The following is a 22,357-nucleotide window of genomic DNA, read 5'->3' as shown; positions in this document are numbered from 1 at the left end:
ATCTGGTATTACTCTTCTTGCCAGTGAGGACTCAAAAGATCAGCAATATATTCACTCACTTCCCATAGTAATCTGAAGTATATCTCATCTGGCTCCGAAGACTTATCTATCCTAATGTTTATCAAAAGTTCCAGCACATCCTCTTTCTTAATCTTGACACGTTCTAACATACCAGCCTGTTTTACACTGTCCTCTGGTAAATACTGAAGCAAAGTAGTCTTTTAAAAATTCCCCTTCCTTCTCCAACTCTAAATATATGTTCCCTCTTTTATCCCTGATCGGTCCTACCCTCACTCTAGCCATCCGCTGTTTTTCACCTATATATAACCATATAACAATCACGGCACGGAAACAGGCCATCTCAGCCCTTCTAGTTCATGCCAAACGCTTACTCTCACCTAGTCCCACTGACCTGCACTCGGCCCATAACCCTCCATTCCTTTCCTGTCCATATAGCTGTCCAATTTAACTTTAAACGACAACATCGAACCTGCCTCAACCACTTCTGCTGGAAGCTCGTTCCACACAGCAACCTCTCTCTGAGTAAAGAAGTTCCCCCTCATGTTACCCCTAAACTTTTGCCCTTTAACTCTCAACTCATGTCCTCTTGTTTGAATCTCCCCTACTCTCAATGGAAAAAGCCTATCCAAGTCAACTCTGGTCTATCCCCCTCATAATTTTAAATACCTCTATCAAGTCCCCCCTCAACCTTCTACGCTGCAAAGAATAAAGACCCAACTTGTTCAACCTTTCTCTGTAACTTAGGTGATGAAACCCAGGTAACATTCTAGTAAATCTTCTCTGTACTCTCTCTATTTTGTTGACATCTTTCCTATAATTTGGTGACCAGAATTGTACACAATACTCCAAATTTGGCCTTACCAATGCCTTGTACAATTTCAACATTACATCCCAACCCCTATACTCAATGCTCTGATTAATAAAGGCTAGCATACCAAAAGCTTTCTTCACCACCCTATCCACATGAGATTCCACCTTCAGGGAACTATGCACCATTATTCCTAGATCCCTCTGTTCTACGGCATTCTTCAGTGCCTTGCCATATATGTCCTATTTTGATTAGTCCTACCAAATTGTAGCACCTCACATTTATCAGCATTAAACTCCATCTGCCGTCTTTCAGCCCACTCTTCTAACTGGCCTAAATCTCTCTGCAAGCTTTGAAAACCTACTTCATTATCCACAGCTCCACCTATCTTAGTATCATCTGCATACTTACTCATCCAATTTACCACCCCATCATCCAGATCATTAATGTATATGACAAACAACATTGGACCCAGTACGGATCCCTGAGGCACACCACTAGTCACCGGCCTCCAATCTGACAAACAGTTATCCACCACTACTCTCTGGTGCCTCCCATCCAGCCACTGCTAAATCCATTTTACTACTTCAGTATTAATACCTAACAATTCAACCTTCCTAACTAACCTTCCGTGTGGAATTTTGTCAAAGGCACTAACCTTCCGTGTGGAACCTTGTCAAAGGCTATATGTAGAACACCTTGGGGGGGCTTCCTTAATCCTATTCACCAAGGCCTTCTCTAGCTCTCCTAAGTCCATTATTCAACTCCTTGTCTACCGTGTAACTCTGTACAGCCCTGTCTGACCTTGCTTACTAAACACTAAGTAAGCTTCTGTCTTCCTCTTAACATCCCTTGTCAACCATGGTAATTTTACCCTACCATCCTTTCCCTCCCTCAATGGGACAAACTTGTCCAAAATTCCAGCAAGTGCTCCCTGAACAACCTAAACATTTCTGTTGTGCATTTCCATGAGTATATCTGCTCTCAATTTATGCTCCCAAGTTCCTGCCTAATCTGTCTGTCTAGGTACCATATCCGATGCGGACTTTGGTGACCATGGTTTTCCATATAGATCTATCCTTCGTTTTTTGGATGACTTCCATTTCCTCTGTGTAGCCACCTGGCTATGCTTTTGATGTACATAAGCCAAGGTCTTCCTCTGGGTTTACTCCCGTCAATCTTTCCAGAGAGTATGAGTTTTTCTAGTTCATCTTTCCGCATGATGTGTCCTAGGAATCTGAATTGTCTTTGTCTTATTGTTGGTATGAGTGATCGAGCTGCTTGGGCTCTTCTGAGGACTTCTTCATTTGATGTGTGTGTGGTCCATGATATTTTTAACATTCTCCTGTAGAACCATAATTCAGCTGCTTCTAGTCTCTTTTCCATTGCTGGAGAAATGGTCCAGCATTCACTTCCATAAGTCAAGATAGAATAAATGTAACACTGCAGTATTCTGTTTTTAGTGTACGTGCTCATCTTTCTGTCTTAATATGGTCTTCATTTTTTGGAAAGCTTCTTTCGCCATTGCTATTCTGTATTTGATATCTGTGTCGCACCTGCCATTACTTGTTATTAGGCTGCCAAGATATCTGAATTCGTTGACTTGTTTGATGTTTGTATTTCCGATCTTGATCACACATTGTGGGATGTGTGTCTTTCTGGAGATGACCATGCTTTCTGTCTTCTTGGTGTTGATTGAGAGGCCTCTGTGATTACTTTCTGCTGCCACTATTGTGAGTAGTTCTTGAAGTTTTGTTTCTGAGTCAGCTATTAGTACAATGTCATCAGCATATCTGATGTTATTTATAACAGCATCATAATTTCCCCCTCCCCAATTAAACACTTTTCCATATCCCTCTCCAAGGCTATAGAATGATCAGGGAGTTGTGGTTACTGTCTCTGAAATGCTTTCCCACTGGGAGATCTGACACCTGACCTTGTTCATTATCTAGCACCTGATCCAATATGGCCTCTCCTCCAGTCCAGTGGTCCCCAACCACCAGGCCGCAAAGCATATGCTACCAGTCCACGAGGAAACGATATGAGTCAGCTGCACCTTTCCTCAGTCCCTATCACGCACTGTTGAACTTGAACATAGGGTTACCAACTGTCCCATATTTGTCGGGACATCCTGTATATTGGGCTAAATTGGTTTGTCCCATACGGGACCACCCTTGTCCCATATTTCCTCCGCTAAGGTAGAGCGTTCCTATGAAACCTTTCATGCTGAAATGGCATAAAGCAAAGAAGCAATTACCATTAATTTATATGGGAAAAATTTTTGAGTGTTCCCAGACCCAAAAAATAACCTACCAAATCATACCAAATAACACATAAAACTGAAAATAACACAAACATATAGTAAAAGCAGGAATGATTTGCTAAATACACAGCCTATATAAAGAAGAAATAACGTATGTACAGTATAGTCGGGAAGATTAAGCCAAAACTGATTTGTGGGGGAAAAATCGGCACGTAGGCGTATACGCATGTCACGCATGCGCACACAGGTGCCTGCGCAAGGCTTCATGGTAATGGTAGTCTTTCCTGGGATAAGCACAAGCGTCCCGGGATTTGACTGCGACTTTTGTCCCTTATTTGGGAGTGAGAAAGTTGGCATCCCTAACTGTAAAAGACATATTGAGGTGAGTTTAACCCTACTTGAACACCTCCCCCGGTCGGCCGATCCGCAAGAATATTGTCAATATTAAACCGGTCCGTGGTGCACAAAAGGGTTGGTGACCCCTGCTCGAGTCAGCCAGTCAGGAATCCTTCCTGGACATGCCTAACACATTCCGCCCTATGTTAACCTTTCATGCTGAAGTGCTAATCAATATTAGGGAAGTTGCAATCCTACATGACAACAACCCTGTTATTTCTGCACTTTTCCAAAATCTGTCTCCCGATCTGTTTCTTAGTATCTCTGTTGCCCACGAGGATATGATCCCGCTCAAGTTCAGGTGAAACCTATCCTTTTTCATACAGGTTATGCCTTCCCCAGAAAAGGTTCAGATGATCCACAAATCTGAAACTCTGCCCCCTGCACTGACTCCTCAGCCACAGATTCAGGTGCCAAATTATCCTATTCTTACCCTCACTAATGCATGACGCAGGTAGCAATCAAGAGATTAGTACCCTTGATGTCCTGCTTTTTAGCTTTCTACTTAACTAAGGTTGGCAGGTGAATTGGTCATTGTAAATTGTCCCATGATTGGGCTTAAATTGGGGTCCTTGGGTGTGCAGTTCGAAAGGTCTATTCTGTGTGGCATCTCTAAATAAATAAATAACTCCCTATATTCTCCCTTTGGGATTTCATCCCTTTTCTTACCTGATGCCGTTAGTAACAATGTGTACCATGACTTCTGGCTGCTTGCCATTGCCCTTAAGAATGCTGTGGACCCAATCTGAGTCGTCCCTGACCCTGACACCTGGGAGGCAGTACACCATCCGGTGTCTCAGAATCACCAAAATCAGGTTTATTATCACCGGCCTCTGTCGTGAAATTTGTTAACTTAGCAGCAGTAGTTCAATGCAATACATAATCTCGCACAGAAATAATAATAATAAATAAGTAAATCAATTACAATATATGTATATTGAATAGATTAAAAATTGTGCAAAAACAGAAATAATATTTTTTTAAAAGTGAGGTAATGTCCAAGGGTTCAGTGTCCATTTAGGAATCGGATGGCAGAGGGAAGAAGCTGTTCCTGAATCGCTGAGTGTGTGCCTTCAGGCTTCTGTATCTCTTACCTGATGGTAACAGTGAGAAAAGGGCTTGCCCTGGGTGCTGGAGGTCCTTAATAATGGACGCTGCCTTTCTGAGACACCGCTCCCTGAAGATGTTCTGGGTACTTTGTAGGCTAGTACCTGAGAAGGACATGCCCACAGAATCTCTCATCTGTTCCTCTAACTATGGAATCCCCTATCACTACTGCACTCCTCTTCTTCCCCCCCAACTCCCCCTCCCCCGGAACCACAATGCCGGAGCCCTGGTTGCTGCGGCTTTCCCCGGTAGGTTATCCTCCCCGTGGTATCCGAAGAGGTATACTTGTTATTGAAGGAAACAGCTACAGCAGTACTCTGCTCAGTTTGCCTCTCCTCTTTCCCTCACCTGGCAGTCGCCCATCTCTTGCCTCTTACAACTCAGGAGTGACTACCTTCCTGTAGTCCTTGTCTGTTACCTCCTCATTCTCCCATACGAGCATCCAAGTGCATTTTCAGTTCCCTAATACATTTTTTAAGGAGCTGCAGCTAGATGCATTTCAATGGCCACTTCATTAGGTACACCTCATTAATGCAAATATTTAATCAGCCAATCATGTGGCAGCAACTCAATGCATAAAAGCATGCAGACATGGTGAAAAGTTTCAATTGTATTTCAGACCAAACATCAGAATGGGGAAGAAATGTGATCTAAGTGACCTTGTCCATGGATTGATTGTTAGGGCCAGACAGGGTGATTTGACTATCTCAGAAACTGATGGATTCTCCTGCTGGTTGTGAATGGAGTAACAGTTTTTAGCAGTAGCTTCTATCTTTCTTGCTTACTGTTTCCAACCTGTTTTGAAACCTCACTTTTAAACGTGATATTTTTTACTCTGAGTACAAGGGGTGCCAAAAGTACTAAAAAAGAAGATGCTCCTGCATCCATGGATTCTATAATGGATTTGCTTTGAAAACACAGAGAAGAATCTTTTGATGAGTTCCAACAACTTGGATCTGAATTTAAACTAATGGACGCAAAATTGGATTCTATTCAAAAAATCTTCACTGAGCATGGTAAACGAATTGAAGAGAATGAAGAAACTCTGACAATTTTGGATGCAAGAATGGATGACCAGCAAAAGCTCTGTGAAAAGCAATCTAAATCTAAAGAGAAATTAAGACAGAAGATTATCGATTTAGAAAACAGAAGTAGAAGTAACCTCTGAATTCTGGGTCTTGAAGAGTTAATGGAAGGTGATCAGCCTACTGAATTCTTTGCAAGCTTTTTGGTACAATTATTTCCTAAAATCTTACCGTCTGCACCTATGATCGATTGAGCTCATAGATCGCCCATGCCCAGACCACCTCTGGGAGCCAAACCCAGGACAGTTATAATTGGTTTTCATGAATTTCAAACAAAGGAATGTTTAATTCATGAATCTCGTCGAAGAGGAATGATTGACTACAAGGGTCAGAAGATTAGGTTTGTCGAAAAATTTTCACCCGGGGTCATGAATGAGCGTGCTAAATTCAAAGAGGTTATGTCAGAACTTTTTGACAAAGGTTTAAAGCCGTCTCTTCGTTATCCTGCTAGTCTTAGAATCACTCTGCAAGATGGTTCTAAAGAATAGTTTCACTCGAGTGTTGAAGCCCGGGATTTCTTAAAAACAATGGATTGACTGTCTAGTATCTTATAGCAATATAACAATTACAGCACGGAAACAGGCCATCTCTGCCCTTCTAGTCCGTGCCGAACTCTTACTCTCACCTAGTCCCACCGACTTGCACTCAGCCCATAACCCTCCATTCCTTTCCTGTCCATATATCTATCCAATTTAACTTTAAACGACAACATCGAACCTGCCTCAACCACTTCTGCTGGAAGCTCGTTCCACACAGCTACCACTCTCTGAGTAAAGAAGCTCCCCCTCATATTTCCCTTAAACTTTTGCCCTTTAACTCTCAACTCATGTCCTCTTGTTTGAATCTCCCCTACTCTCAATGGAAAAAGCCTATCCAAGTCAACTCTATCAATCCCACTCATAATTTTAAATACCTCTATCAAGTCCCCCCTCAACCTTCTATGCTGCAAAGAATAAAGACCTAACTTGTTCAACCTTTCTCTGTGATTTAGGAGATGAAACCCAGGCAACATTTTAGTAAACCTCCTCTGTCCTGTCTCAATTTTATTGACATCTTTCCTATAATTCAGCGACCAGAACAGTACAAAATACTCCAAATTTGGCCTCACCAATGCCTTATACAATTTCAAAATTACATCCCAACTCCTATACTCAATGCTCTGATTAATAAAGGCCAGCATACCAAAAGCTTTCTTCACCACCCTATCCACATGAGATTCCACCTTCAGGGAACCATGCATCATTATTCCTAGATCCCTCTGTTCTACTGCATTCTTCAATGCCCTACCATTTACCATGTATGTCCTACCAAAATGTAGCACCTCACATTTTTCAGCATTAAACTCCATCTGCCATCTTTCAAGCAACACACATAAAAGTTGCTGGTGAACGCAGCAGGCCAGGCAGCATCTCTTGGAAGAGGTACAGGCCGCGACCCTTCGTCAGGACTAACTGAAGGAAGAGTGAGTAAGGGATTTGAAAGTTGGAGGGGGAGGGGAGATCCAAAATGATAGGAGAAGACAGGAGGGGGAGGGATGGAGCCAAGAGCTGGACAGGTGATGCCATCTTTCAGCCCACTCTTCTAAAGGACCTAAGTTGCTCTGCAGGCTTTGAAAACCTACTTCATTATCCACAACGCCACCTATCTTAGTATCATCTGCATACTTAATCCAATTTACCACCCCATCATCCAGATTATTAATGTATATGACAAACAACATTGGACCCAGTACAGATCCTTGAGGCACACCGCTACACACCGTCCTCCAATCTGACACACAGTTATCCACCACCACTCTCTGGCGTCTCCCATCTAGCCACTGCTGAATCCATTTTAATACTTCGATATTAATGCCTAACGATTGAACCTTCCTAACTAACCTTCCGTGTGGAACCTTGTCAAAGGCCTTACTGAAGTCCATATAGACAACGTCCACCCCTTTACCCTCGTCAACTTTCTTAGTAACCTCATCAAAAAATTCAATATGATTTGTCAAACATGACCTTCCACGCACAAATCCATGTTGACTGTTCCTAATCAGACCCTGTCTATCCAGATAATTATATATACCACCTCTAAGAATACTTTCCATCAATTTACCCACCACTGACGTCAAACTCACAGGCCGATAATTGCCAGGTTTACTCTTGGAACCCTTTTTAAACAATGGAACTACATGAGCAATACACCAATCCTCCAGCACCATCCCCGTTTCTAATGACATTTGAAATATTTCTGTCAGAGCCCCTGCTATTTTCACACTAACTTCCCTCAAGGTCCTAGGGAATATCTTGTCCGGACCCGGAGACTTATCCACTTCTATATTCCTTAAAAGCACCAGTACTTCCTCTTCTTTAATCGTCATACTTTCCATAACTACCCTTCTTGATTCCTTTACCTTACACAATTCGATATCCTTCTTCTTAGTGAATATCGAAGAAAAGAAATTGTTCAAAATCTCCCCCATCTCTTTTGGCTCCGCACATAGCCGTCCACTCTGATTCTCTAAGGGACCAATTTTATCCCTCACTATCCTTTTGCTACTAACATAACTGTAGAAACCCTTTGGATTTATTTTCACCTTACTTGCCAAAGCAGCCTCGTATCTTCTTTTAGCTTTTCTAATTTCTTTCTTAAGATTCTTTTTACATTCTTTATATTCCTCAAACACCTCATTAACTCCAAGCTGCCTATATTTATTGAAGATCCCTCTCTTTTTCCGAACCAAGTTTTCAATATCCCTTGAAAACCATGGCTCTCTCAAACTTTTGACCTTTCCTTTCAACCTAACAGGAACATAAAGATCCTGCACCCTCAAAATTTCACCTTTAAATGACCTCCATTTCTCTATTACATCCTTCCCATAAAACAAATTTATCCTATCCACTCCTTCTAAATCCTTTCGCATCTCCTCAAAGTTAGCCTTTCTCCAATCAAAAATCTCAATCCTAGGTCCAATCCTATCCTTCACCATAATTATATTGAAGCTAATAGTATTATGATCACTGGACCTGAAGCGCTCCCCAAAACGTACCTCTGTCACCTGCCCTATCTCATTCCCTAACAGGAGATCCAACACTGCCCCTTCTCTAGTTGGTACCTCTATGTATTGCTGCAAAAAACTATCTTGCACACATTTGACAAACTCCAAACCATCCAGCCCTTTTACAGAATGGGCTTCCCAGTCTATGTGTGGAAAATTAAAATCTCCCACAACCACAACCTTGTGCTTACTATAAATATCTGCTATCTTTTTACAAATTTGCTCCTCCAGTTCTCGGTCCCCATTAGGTGGTCTATAATACACTCCTATTAGCTTCACAACACCTTTACTATTCCTCAATTCCACCCAAATAGCCTCCCTAGACGAGTCCACTAATCTATCCTGCTGTTATATTTTCTCTGACAAGCAATGCAACAACTCCCCCTCTAGCCCCTCCTATTCTATCTTGCTATATGAATAATTGCTTCTCTTACTTTTGGTGAACCTTCGCAGCTAAACTTCCTTGTAATTTAAATCCTTTACTTAGAGAATAAGATTTTAATGAGTTAATACCAAATGTGATTATACGTTATGAATTTTGATAAGTTTTTTAGTTTTTTAGTATCTTATACACTTTTTCGAGGTTTTTTTATCAATATGGCTTAGTTTGGGTATTTTTTATTCTATTGTTTTGAAACTGTAATAATTAATCTATTTGTGTTCTTGTTATGAGGGTTAAGTTGTTTTTTGGCTGTTATTTAGTCCAGCTTGGAGTACAGTTGACTTTGGAATTATTTAGGAGTTAAAATCAGCAGGTTGTTTTGGGAGGCTGATGTCATTAGCTGCAGCCTTCTTTTGGCTGCCCTTCTGACTTGGGGAGGGGGGAGGGGGGGTCTCTCTCTGGGAGCTGTCTTGGGATGTTAGCCAAATCTGTTGCTTGGTTATCCTATTTCAAGGCTTATTGTTTAGTTTTAATGTTCATTTTACTGGTTATTACTTTAAGTTTTCTATTAAATAGTATTAATAATGGGTTTTTGGGTTTTTAATGGGTTTTAACTATTAACTTACTTAGTCTGAACGTAAAAGGATTAAATCACCCTGTGAAGCAGAATAAGATTTTTGCCTATATTAAAAAACTTAAGACCCCAATTATTTATTTTACAAGAAACACACGTACTATTTGTGACAACTTACGTCTTTTCAGTAGATGGAATGGACAACGTTTTTACTCCTCGTTTCAGACTAAGTCTAGGGGAGTTTCGATCTTTATGGATAATACTGTTCCCTTTGTCCAACATAAAGTAGTGTCTGATACTAATGGGCGTTTTGTCATCCTGTCAGGGAAATTAGATAATAAATTAATGGTATTTGCCAATCTGAATACAGATGATCCAGGATTTTTTGAGTGTTTTTTTTGGTTTTTTTTAGGTTAGATTATGAGGACACTCAGTCCTCGTTTATTGTCATTTAGAAGTGCATGCATGCATTAAGAAATGATACAATGTTCCTCCAGAGTGACATCACAAAAAAAACAGGACAAACCAAAGACTAACACTGACAAGACCACATAATTATAACATACAGTTACAGCAATGCAAAGCAATACCATAATTTGATAAAGAGCAGACCATGGGCACGGTAAAAAAAAAGTCTCAAAGTTCCGATCAACTCCTGATAGTCCCCGATAGCAGGCAGCAGAAGGGAGAAACTCTCCCTGCCATAAACCTCCAGGCGCTGACAACTGTCGATGCATTGGAAGCACCCGACCACAGCCGACTCTGAGTCCGTCCGAAAACTTCGAGCCTCTGACCAGCCCTTCGTCACCGAGCACCGTCTCTGCTGAGCGCTTCGACCCTGCCCCAGCCGCCAAGCAACAAGCAAAGCCGAGGACTCGGTGCCTTCCCCTCCAGAGATTCTGGATCACACAGTAGCAGCGGCAGCGAAAAAAGCATTTCAGAAGTTTCTCCAGATGTTCCTCCGTTCTCTCACGTCTGTCTCCTTCAAATCAGGATTGTGCACGACACCCTACTTGACAGATTACAGATATCATTCACCAGAATGGCTGCACAAGCTGCGTTGCACCGCCATCTTCTCCTCCTTCTCTGCCAGATTTGAGCCTTTACTCATTGGTGATGGGTGGAGATATTAATTGCTGGTTAGATCCAATTTTAGATAGGTCATCCTTTAAAATAGCGACACCTAATAAATCAGCTTTGTTTATTCAATCTATTTTTAATGAATTATGGTATAGTTGATGTATGGCATTTCTTACATCCACTGGATAGGGAGTATTTGTTTTTTTTCTCATGTCCATCATACGTATTCCAGGATTGATTTCCTTTTTATTGATAGTCAAATGATTCCTTTAGTTCGATCCTGTGGATATAAAAAATTGCTGTTTCAGATCATGCTCTGGTGCTTTTATCTTTAAACCTTCCTTATCTTCCTCAAATAAACAGATCTTGGCATTTTAATTTAACTTTGCTATCTGATAAAGATTTGTTAAAATTTCTGGAGAGACAAATTATTTTTTTTTGAAGAGAATACTTTGGAAGAGACTTCTAGTCTTATTATATGGGATGCCTTTAAGGCTTTTATTAGAGGTCAAATTATACTGCGTTGTCAAGAACAAAGCTAATAATGAGAGAATTGAGTTAGCTAATCAGTTAAAACAATTAGACCAAAAATATGCCTTGGCTCCAGATCCTGCTTTATATAAAAGGCGTGTTGAAATTCAAACTAAATATGATCTTCTTTTAACATATCCCATTGAAACTCAACTTTTAAAAGATAAAAGTCAATTTTATATCCACGGAGACAAAACAGGTAAATTATTGGCTAACCAATCAAAAACCTTTATAGCTAAACGGCAAATTAAAGAAATTTGTAAAGCCAATGGTGATAGGACAACTGACCATTTAGAAATAAACGATATTTTTAAACAATTTCATTCTAAACTTTATAGTTCTGACCCTCCCAAAGATAACACTGTAATGAATAATTTTTTAGACCAATTAAACATTCCTACACTTTCTGTTGATAACTGAAAACAGTTGGATCAACCTATTTCGTAGGAGGGAATTGCCGAGGCTGTACGTTCCTTGCATTCGGGGAAGGCTCCGGGTCTTGATGGATTTTCTGCAGAATTTTATAAGGTTTTTTTCCTCACTGCTTATACCTCATTTATGTGCAGTTTTTTCGGACTCCATTAAGTTGGGCAAGTTGCCACAATCTTTTTATGAAGCTTCTATTTCACTTATTCTTAAAAAGAATAAGAACCCAATCGAATGCTCTTCATACAGACCAATCTCTTTACTTAATGTTGATACTAAAATCCTGGCCTGTAGAATTGAAAATATTTTACCATCTATCATTTCTGATGATCAGACAGGATTTATTAAAAATCAATATTCCCACTTTAATATTTGTCATTTATTAAACGTTGTTTATTCCCCTTCTAAAGAGATATCGGAATGTGTGATTTCTTTAGACGCTGAGAAGGCTTTTGATGGGGTTGAATGGGATTATTTATCTAAAACTTTAGAAAAATTTAATTTTGGGCCTGATTTTATTCAATGGATTAAATTACTTTATCTCCTTCTGCTAGGGTCCTTACTAATTTTCAGTATTCCAAACCTTTTAAACTTCAACGTGGAACTAGACAAGGTTGTCTCTTGAGCCTTTTGCTCTTTGACTAGGCTTTAGAACCCTTAGCCGTTGCTTTTCGAGAATCTAGTGATATTACTGGTACTCTAAGGAGAGGGACTGTTCATAAAGCTTCGCTTTATGCTGATGACCTATTGCTTTTTATTTCTAATGTTGAGACTTCATTACCTCCTGTGCTTTCTCTACTTTCTTGTTTCAGCCAGTTTTCAGGTTACAAACTGAATTTACATGAGTGAACTTTTTCCTCTGAATAATTTGTTATCAATTAATACTAACCTTCCTTCTAAAATTGTGAGAAATCACTTTACCTATTTGGGTGTAACAATTACCAAGAATTATAAATACCTATTTTCTTACCTTACTGAATTTTGTTAAAAGGACACTATCAAACCGGTCACCTTTTTTGTTACCCTTGATTGGCCGAATTAACTCTATTAAAATTAATATTTTTCCTAAATTTATATACCTTTTTCAGGCATTACACATTTTTATTCCTAAATCTTTTTATGATTCTCTCGATTCTGTTTTATCTTCTCATATCTGGATAAACAAACATTCTCGACTAAATGAAGTTCACCTTCAAAAATCTAAGAAGAATGGAGGTTTAGCTTTACCAAATTTTAGGTTTTATTATTAGGCAGTCAATATACGAAATCTTACGTTTTGGACGTATTAACCATGAGGACTGTCCAATATGGGTTTCTTTAGAAGTTAACTCTGTTAATAAATTTTCTATTATTTCTCTTCTCGGATCTTCACTCCCTTTATCCTTTAGTATACTAACTGAAAATTTGGTAGTTAAACATACTTTGAGGATCTGGGTACAATTTAGGAAATTCTTTGGTCTATTGAGATTTTCTTTGTCTAGTCCCATTTGTTCTAACTTTTTTTTAAGCCTTCGATGACCAATTCAGTTTTTAAAGCACGAGATAGATTGGGTATTAAATGCTTCCAGGATTTGTTTATTGGAGGAAGTCTTCTTTCGTTTGAGCAAATGTCAGCTAAATATAGTTTACCCAAAACTCACTTTTTTTGTTATTTACAAATTAGAGACTTTCTGCGTTCTCAACTATATACATTTCCTGTAAGTTCCTATAAGGACTTAATAGATGTAATTTTTAATTTGAAACTTTATTATAATGGTTCAATATCCAACTTTTATGGTATGTTGCTAGGAATGAGAAATGTTCCTATAGACAAAATTAAAGATCTTCGGGAACAAGATTTAGACTTCAATCTCTGAGGAAACTTGGAATGAAATTTTTAAAATTGGTTAACACTTCATCATTATGTGCCCGTCATTCCCTCTTACAATTTAAAGTGGTTCATAGGCTCACATGTCTAAAGATAAGCTATCTTGTTTTTATTCAGATATATCTCCTTTCTGTGATAGATGTAATAATGGAGAAGCTTCATTAATTCACATGTTTTGGACATGTCCGAGCCTTGAAAGATGCTGGAAGAAAGTATTCCAAACTTTCTCAGTACTTTTCAAGGTAAATTTTAAGCCTAACCCTTTGACCACGTTATTTGGTATTCTTGGAGGAAAAGACTTTATTTTGGAGACACCTGATTTGCATATTTTGGCTTTTATATCTCATAGCAAAGAGGGCGCTCTTGCTTAAATGGAAGGATGCTATTCCGCCTGCTCGTGCTCAATGGTTACATGATGTTATGTCATGCTTAAATTTAGAGAAGATCCGTTGTTCAGTTTTTGAATCTAGTCAAGACTTTTATACATGGTGGGGACTTTTTTTGAGATATTTTCAAAACCTTTGATTTGTGGTAAAAGTACAGATGGTGGATAATAATATATTCTATTATATGATAAGGCTTTTTTTTCCCCTTTTTTCTTGCTTTTCCTAACAGTTCTGACTTTGGTAGTGGGTTTAGATTTTTTTTCTGTACAACAAAATTATTATATTTCAGTATTACAATTTAATTTAATTTTTATGAATACAGGGTTTTGTGATTGTAATTGTATTTTTAATACAATGTATTTGGTACTATTTTATTTTTTTCTTTTGACTTGTATGTCGTCTTGTACTCTGTATTCTTCTATGCAGAAACTAATAAAAATATTGAAAGGGAAACTGCTGGTCTTTTGGAAATTTTGGTGCACAGCAGTCTCTGGCGTTCACAGAGAGTGATGTGGAAAAACAGAAAAACACCCGATGAGCAGTAGTTCTGTGAGTGAAAATGCTGTACTAATGAGAGAGGACAGAGGCCAAACTGACAAGAAGGTGACAGTGTTTCAAATAACCGCGCGTTACAGCCGTGGTATGCTGAAGGGCAACAGCAGCAGAAGACCATGAACGTACACTCGGGTTCACTTTATTCGATACAGGAAGTTATCAGAGAGACTAGAGGGCTCCCGGAACTCCCACATCCGACATGACAGTGGCCCCATTCTCACTACACTAGATAGGCACTAGTAGACAAGAAAATGAAACCAGAAACTTGCCTAAACCTATGGAACAGGAATTCACAGAGTTGGGGAAAATACCCTGTGAACTTTACGCACGAGTTTTAAAAAGCAAGTGAAGCCTTTTGTTGCTTGTCTGCAGAGCAGTTTCTTGGGTTATTACTAACTAAGCAAGGGCCAATTGAAAAAGAAGTGAGTTGTAAGCAGACCAGCCGTTCTGGGAGTGGCCATTGTCGGAGAGGACGGCTAGAATGAGAGCTTATGGCTCAACAAGCTTCAGCACTGACAGGTGGAGGCTGAGAGTGCTGAGTTGTTTGGATGTACAACTTAGGCTGAAGAAGTTAGAGCCAAAGGTGTAACACGCTCATCAAGAAAAGGTTGAGTAAGTGACTAAGGTGAGTGTGAAACTCGAAGGTTTCAGAGAGAAGGCACAGGTATGAACAGATACATTTTTTAATGTTGTCTATAAATCCTTAGTCCTCAATTCAGTGCAGGCAGGATGGTAGTTAAGGCAGTGGAATACTCCTCCTGTAAGATGTGGGATTGCATAGTAGCTAACAGTCTCTCTGATGACTATACCTGTGGGAAGTAGACCCAACTTCAGCTCCTGACTGGCAAGGTCACGGAGCTGGAGCTGGATGTACTCAGGGCCATTTGCGAGACTGAAAGCCTCGTAGATGAAGTTTTTACTGAAGTGGTCACACCCAGAATTCAGGCTTCAGGTAGTAGTTGGGAGACCACCTGCACAGGTAAGGGGAGTAAGCACTCTCTGCAGGGTTTTCCTGTGGCCATTCCCCTCAGCAACAAGTATATAGGTGGATAGGGTAGTTAAGAAAGCTTATGGGGTGTTAGCTTTCATAAGTCGAGGGATAGAGTTTAAGAGTCGCGATGTAATGATGCAGCTCTATAAAACTCTGGTTAGGCCACACTTGGAGTACTGTGTCCAGTTCTGGTCGCCTCACTATAGGAAGGATGTGGAAGCATTGGAAAGGGTACAGAGGAGATTTACCAGGATGCTGCCTGGTTTAGAGAGTCTGCATTATGATCAGAGATTAAGGGAGCTAGGGCTTGACTCTTTGGAGAGAAAGAGGATGAGAGGAGACATGATAGAGGTGTACAAGATAATAAGAGGAATAGATAGAGTGGATAGCCAGTGCCTCTTTCCCAGGGTACCACTGCTCAATACAAGAGGACATGGCTTTAAGTTAAGGGGTGGGAAGTTCAAGGGGGATATTAGAGGAAGGTTTTTAACTCAGAGAGTGGTTGGTACGTGGAATACACTGCCTGAGTCAGTGGGGGAGGCAGATACACTAGTGAAATTTAAGAGACTACTAGACAGATATATGGAGGAATTATTTAAGGTGGGGGTTATATGGGAGGCAGGGTTTGAGGGTCGGCACAACATTGTGGGCCGAAGGGCCTTGTACTGTGCTGTAGTATTCTATGTTCTATACCCCAGCAATACGCACAAAATGCTGGAGGAGCTCAGCAGAATCGATGGAAAAGAGTAAACTGTCAACATTTCAGGCTGAGACTCTTCATCTGTCCTGATAAAGGGTCTCAGTTCGAAACATTGACTGTTTACTCGTTTCCATTGTAAGTGATTCCACAAGTATGCTCCTTTGAATACTGCTAGGTGGCGAGAATGACCTGTTGGGGCACAACAGCAGCAGCCACCCCAGTGACACCGCATCTGAGGTTCTGCAGGGAAGCGTAGAGTGATAGGAGGGTCGATAGTAAGGGGGACAGACAGGAAATTCTGTGGCTGCAGAAGTGTTGCCAGGATGATGTGTTGCCCCCCCCCCCCCCCCCAGTGCTAGGGTCCACGATTTCCTCAAGGGTGGTGGTGGGTGGGGGTAAGCACCCAGAGATTGTGGCGCACATTGGCACCAATGGTGCAGGTAGAAAGGGCAAGAGGCCCTGCGCAGTGAGGAAAGAGACTGCAGAACAGGGCCTCTAATGTCGTGACCTCTGGATTACTCCCAGTGCCATGCGTGAGTCAGGGCAGGAATAGGATGCAGTACAGATGAATGAGTGGCTGAGGAACTGGTGCAGGGGGCAGGCTTTCAGATTTTTGTATCATTGGAACCTCTTCTGGGGCAGCGGTGACCTCTACAAGAGGGACAACTTGTACCTAAACTGGAGGGGATCCTATATTTTGGCTAGGAGATTTGCTAGTGATACTTGGGAGGGTTTAAACTTGTTCGGCAGGGGGACTGGAACCAGAGCACCAGGTCGTAAAGTGGAGGGATGGAGAGGAAGATAGATGTCAGGGCCTGTGAAAACAGATAGGAGCAATGTAATAGATACAAGTACGGATAATTTGATGTGTGTGTTTCTTAACGCTAGGAGTATTATGGGTAAAAGTGATGAACTTGCAGAATGGATCAATACATCGAACAATGATGTAGTGGCCATCACAGAGACTTCATTGAGAGAGGGACAGGAATGTGTGGGTGCTTAATGTCCCAGGGTTTTGATGTTTAGAGAAGTTAGAAAGGGAGGTAATGGAAGCAGGAAAGTTCCACCACTAATCAGGGACAGTGTCACAGCTGCTCTCGTAGGGGACATAATGGAGTGTTCATCCACTGATTATATGGGTAGAGGTTATGGGTTAAGAGTGAAAGGTTTAAGGGGATCGTAAGGGAAACTTCTTCACTCAGAGGGCGTTGAGAGTGTGGAATGAGCTGCCAGCACAAGTGGTGCACGTGAGCTCAATTTCAATGTTTAAGAAGTGCATGGATAGTAGTGGTATCAAAGGCTGTGGTCCCCGTGTAGGTTGATAGGAGCAGGCAGGTTAAATGGTTCGGCACAGACTAAATGGTACGAAGGGCCTGGCTCGATGCTGTATGATGCTATGACATTGAGTTCAAAAGTTGTGTATCTAATATTTCAATAATATTTGAGTAATCTTGTATGTACAGTGCCTATAAAATGTATACACCTTTCATGTTTTATTCCTTTACGACGTTGAATCTCAGTGGATTTAATTTTGCTTTTTTGTCACTGATCAACAGAAAAAGACTCTTTCATGTCAAAGTGAAAACAAATTTCTACAAAGTGATCTAAGTTAATTACAAATATAAAACATAAAATAATTGATTGTCCTTTAATATGACACACCAAGACATCACTGGTCTAGCCAATTGGTTTTACAAGTCACATAATTAGTTAAATGGAGATCACCGTGTGCAGTCAAAGTGTTTCAATTGATTGTAGTAAAAATACCCCTGTATCTGGAAGGTCCAACTGCTGGTGAGTCAGTATCCTGGCAAAAACTACATCATGAAGACAAAAGAACACTCCAAGCAACTTCGTGAAAAGGTTATTAAAAAGCACAAGTCAGGAGATGGATACAAGAGAATTTTCAAGTCACTGAATATCCCTTAGAGTACAGATAGTCAATCATCAAGAAATGGAAAGAAAATGACATAACTGTAAATCTGCCTAGAGCAGGCCATCCTCAAAAACTAAGTGATTATGCAAGAAGGGGTCTGGTAAGAGAGGCCACCAAGAGATCTATGACAACTCTGGAGGAGTTACAAGCTTCAGTGGCTGAGATGGGAGAGACTGTGTGTACAACAACTGTTGCCCGGATGCTTCGCCAGTTGTAGCTTTATGGGAGAGTGGCAAAGAGAAAATAACTGTTGAAAAAAACTCACATGAAACCTCAGCTAGAGTTTACCAGAAGGCATGTGGGAGACTCTGAAGTCAGCTGGAAGAAGGTTCTATGGTCTGATGAAACCAAAATTGAGCTTTTTAGCCATGAGACTAAACACTATGTTTGGTGTGAGCCAGACACTGTGCATCATTAAAAACACACCATCCTTACCTTGGTGATGGCTGCATCATGCTGTGGGGACGCTTCACTGCTGTAGGCCCTGGAAGGTTTGTGAAGGTAGAGGGTAAAATGAATGTAGCAAAATACAGGGAAATCTGATGGAGTCTGCAAGAGAATTATGACTTGGGAGAAGACTTGCTTTCCAGCAAGACAGTGACCCCAAGCATAAAGCCAAAGCTACAAAGCTTAAAAGCAGCAAAGTGGGCAAGTCGGAGTCCAGGCCTAAATCTAACCGAGAATTTGTGGCTGGACTTGAAAAGGGCCGTTCACTCACAACACCCATGGAATCTGGCAGAACTTGAGCAGTTTTGTGAAGAAGAATGGGGAAAAATTGCGATGTCCAGATGTGCAAAGCTGATGGAGATCTATCCACACAGACTCAAGGCTGTAATTGCTGCCAAAGGTGCATCTACTGAATACTAACTTGAAAGGGTTAAGTAATTATGTAATCAATTATTTTATGCTTAATAACTGTAATAAATTTAGACCAACTTGTAGAAATTTGTTTTCACTTTGACACGGAAAAGCCACTTCTGTTGATCAGTGTCAAAAAAGCCAAATTAAATGCACTGTGATTCAATGTTAGGAAACAACAAAACATGAAAACTTCTAAGTGGGGGGTGAATACTATTTGTGGGCACTATATATATATATATATATATATATATATATATTTAAGTATACGTATTCCATTTTAAGTATTCCTGTTCATTTAAATAATTACAGGTTATATGCAAAAATACATTCATTTCATATATCATCACACCACCATGTAATATCTGCGCACCTTGCTTAACGTAAACTTGAAGTTAGACCTGCATTTTTGGACTCCTGTGTCTCTCTTTGAATTAGTTTTATGTTTTGAAGTTACAAAACTTAACAAAAGTATGTTGGAGCTTTACGAAGCTCTAGTTAGGCCACACCTGGAGTATTGCATACAGTTCTGCTTGCCTCATTATAGGAAGGATGTCAAGGCTTTGGTAAAGATGCAGTAGGGGTTTCCCAGGATGCAGCCTGGATTAAAGAGGATGTGCCATAATGAGAGGATGGACAAACTTGAGGTGTTACCTCTGGAGCAGTGGAGGCTGAGGGGAGATCTAACAGAGGTTTGTAAGTTGAGAAGTTTAAATAGAATAGACAGTGAGTATCTTTTTCCCAAGATTTAAATATCTAATACCAGAGGACATGCATTGAAGTTGAGAGGGGGTGATGAAGTTTTAAGGGTATTGGGGACATAAGAAATGATTCTTGGACTCTTGTAAATAATGGGTTAAAATTAAGTGCCAGCTTATGTGTGCTCTGTTCTGGATAGTGTGCAAAGTTTGTCCTTCACTGCAGAATCTGCCTGCAGCTTGTTTAGATTAACGACTCACAGATGTCCCTTGGGAATGTATGTAGTGTTGGGTTCTTATATTGAACTAAGTTCCCTCCTTTGTCTAATGATAAGAACTGGACAGAACATTCATTTGTAATTAAAACTTTGATTTAGTGGACTCTGTTATCTAAGTAATTAAGTTTTGCTCTAACTGACTTGGCAGGAATATCTGTTGAATTGAGTGCTCTTTGTTTCACTACTTATATAAATTGTAACGTTTCTGCATGTTAGACAGCAGTTCGTCATAAGCCGCCAGAGGGAGAGGAAATCTGTCCCTCTGATGCATGGCTCCAAGCTTCTCACCGGCTGAGTTTGAACAAATAAACTGGTGAAAAAGGTAAAGTAAAGAACTGTTTGTGGTGTGATTAGTGGTCCGGCAAATTTAAGTTTACAGGGGTAATTTCAAAGGATGTGTGAGGGGCAAGTTTTTTTTTACATAGATTGGTAGGTGCCTGGAATGCACTGCCTGGGATGGTGGTAGAGCCAGCTACTTAGATTAGATTAGATTATGAGGACACTCAGTCCTCGTTTATTGTTATTTAGAAATGCAAGCATTAAAAAATGATACAATGTTCCTCCAGAAAGATATCACAGAAACACAGGACAAACCAAGACTAAAACTGACAAAACCACATAATTATAACATATAGTTGCAACAGTGCAAAGCAATACCGTAATTTGATAAAGAGCAGACCATGGGCACGGTAAAACAGAAGTCTTAAAGTCCCAATAGCCTCATCATCTCACGCAGACAGTAGAAGGGAGAGACTCTCCCTGCCATGAACGCCCAAGTACCGCAAACTTGCCGATGCGTTGGAAGCACCCAACCGCAGCCAATTCTGAGTCTGTCTGAAAACTTCGAGCCTCCGACACCGAGCACCATCTCTGCCAGGCGCTTTGACCCTGCCCCGGCCGCCAAGCAACAAGCAAAGCTGAGGACTCGGGGCCTTCCCCTCTGGAGATTCTGGATCACACAGTAGCAGCAGCAGCGAAGCAGGTATTTCAGAGGTTCCTCCAAATGTTCCTCTGTGCTCTCACATCTGTCTCCATCAAATCACGATTGTGCACGGCACCCTACCTGACAGATAACAGATATCATTTACTGGAGTGGCCACTGCTAGCTGCGTCGCGTCGCCATCTTCTCCTACTTTCGGGACTTCGAAGAGACATTTAGATAAGTACGTGGATGTAAGGAAAATGGAAGGATATGATGTAAGCCGAGTAATTTCTAAGGTAGGGACATGTTCGGTACAACTCGGTGGGCCGAAGGGCTTGTATTGTGCTGTAGGTTTTCTATGTTCCTATGTTATGTAGGCAGAAGTGATTAGTTTCATTGGCCATTTAATTACTAATTTAATTGATTCAACAAAACATTGTGGGCTGAAGTGTCTGTTCCAGTGCTGTACTGTTCTATGTTCTAAACTTCTGTGTCTTCTCACTGAAGCCTTTGATGTCAAAGACTGGACGCTCCACACTCACACTGAACACTCATACAATGGATGCACCTGCTCTGGTGCTGATGGTCAGCCTGAAGTCAGTGGGTTGAAGGGCTTTTTTCTGTGCTGAGTGACTGATTGCTTGTTCGATATTGGCTGACTTGTTCCTTGTGAGATGGCCTCCTCTTCATTGAAATCAGAAACATTCCTTCATGAAAGGATATCTCTCAAATAAAGAGGTCAGAACTATAACCAGTACTCCAAGTGCAGTGTCACCAATACCCAGTGTACCTCACTCTATCCCCCAATATTACATTTATTTTCATAATGATTTGCTGTATTTGCATGTTAACTCTGTTTCATGTGGGGCAGCGTTCTGACCTCTCTCTCCATTTAAACAGTATTCTGTATTCCTCCTAGGAGGATGAGTTCAGACATCCAACCAAAATGCAACATCTTTGCCCAGCCGTGTCAACGTTCTCTATCTCCTTTTCTCTTCACACTTTGCTTTTCCACTTTTGTGTGGTCAGCCGTGGCCTTGGCTCTTATCCAGGTATTTAAAATAAATTGTAAATGATTAAGGTGATCCCTCCGGCACCCCAAATTTCTAATCCAAAAACAATCTATAAGACTGTTTTGTTAATTACCTGATGTCTTGCTCTTGCATTATTATGATTATATACGATTCTCTTATTTTAGAGCTTGTTTAGTGTGAGATTTGACAATTCAAAAGGTCAATTGGATAAAAATTGCAGTAGCAGAATGAGAATTTGAGAAGGAAAGAGGTAAATAAGAGTAAATTTAACTCCTGTATGGTGGTGTAATTGTTTTGTTGCAGAGCCAGTCTTGGGGCTATGGAGAAGAGACTACTGGCACTGGATGGAGCAACTTCCACAACAGGATCACTGTCACAGGTAGCATACATTCACCAATTTCATCTAACTTCACTGT

The 22,357-nt window shown here is 40.6% G+C and overlaps 1 protein-coding gene across 4 annotated transcripts in view; it reads left to right on the top strand.

Moving 5' to 3' along the window:
* The window catches only part of si:ch211-250n8.1 (uncharacterized), a 222,392-nt gene that overhangs the window by 39,844 nt on the left and 160,191 nt on the right, over positions 1–22,357 (top strand). For 3 of the 4 annotated variants that reach the window (XM_063030892.1, XM_063030891.1, XM_063030894.1), the window contains exon 3: positions 22,245–22,320. In XM_063030892.1, the coding sequence (XP_062886962.1) occupies positions 22,245–22,320 (76 nt within the window). Of the gene's footprint in view, positions 1–21,826; positions 21,960–22,244; positions 22,321–22,357 lie in introns of all 4 variants that reach the window. The other variant, XM_063030893.1, reaches the window with a different exon arrangement.

This window comes from Mobula hypostoma, chromosome 22 (genome assembly GCF_963921235.1).
Source record: "Mobula hypostoma chromosome 22, sMobHyp1.1, whole genome shotgun sequence".
NCBI classification, from domain to species: domain Eukaryota; kingdom Metazoa; phylum Chordata; class Chondrichthyes; order Myliobatiformes; family Myliobatidae; genus Mobula; species Mobula hypostoma.
The sequence above is the reverse complement of the archived record's forward strand: the minus strand, read 5'-3'. Positions and strand labels throughout refer to the sequence as shown.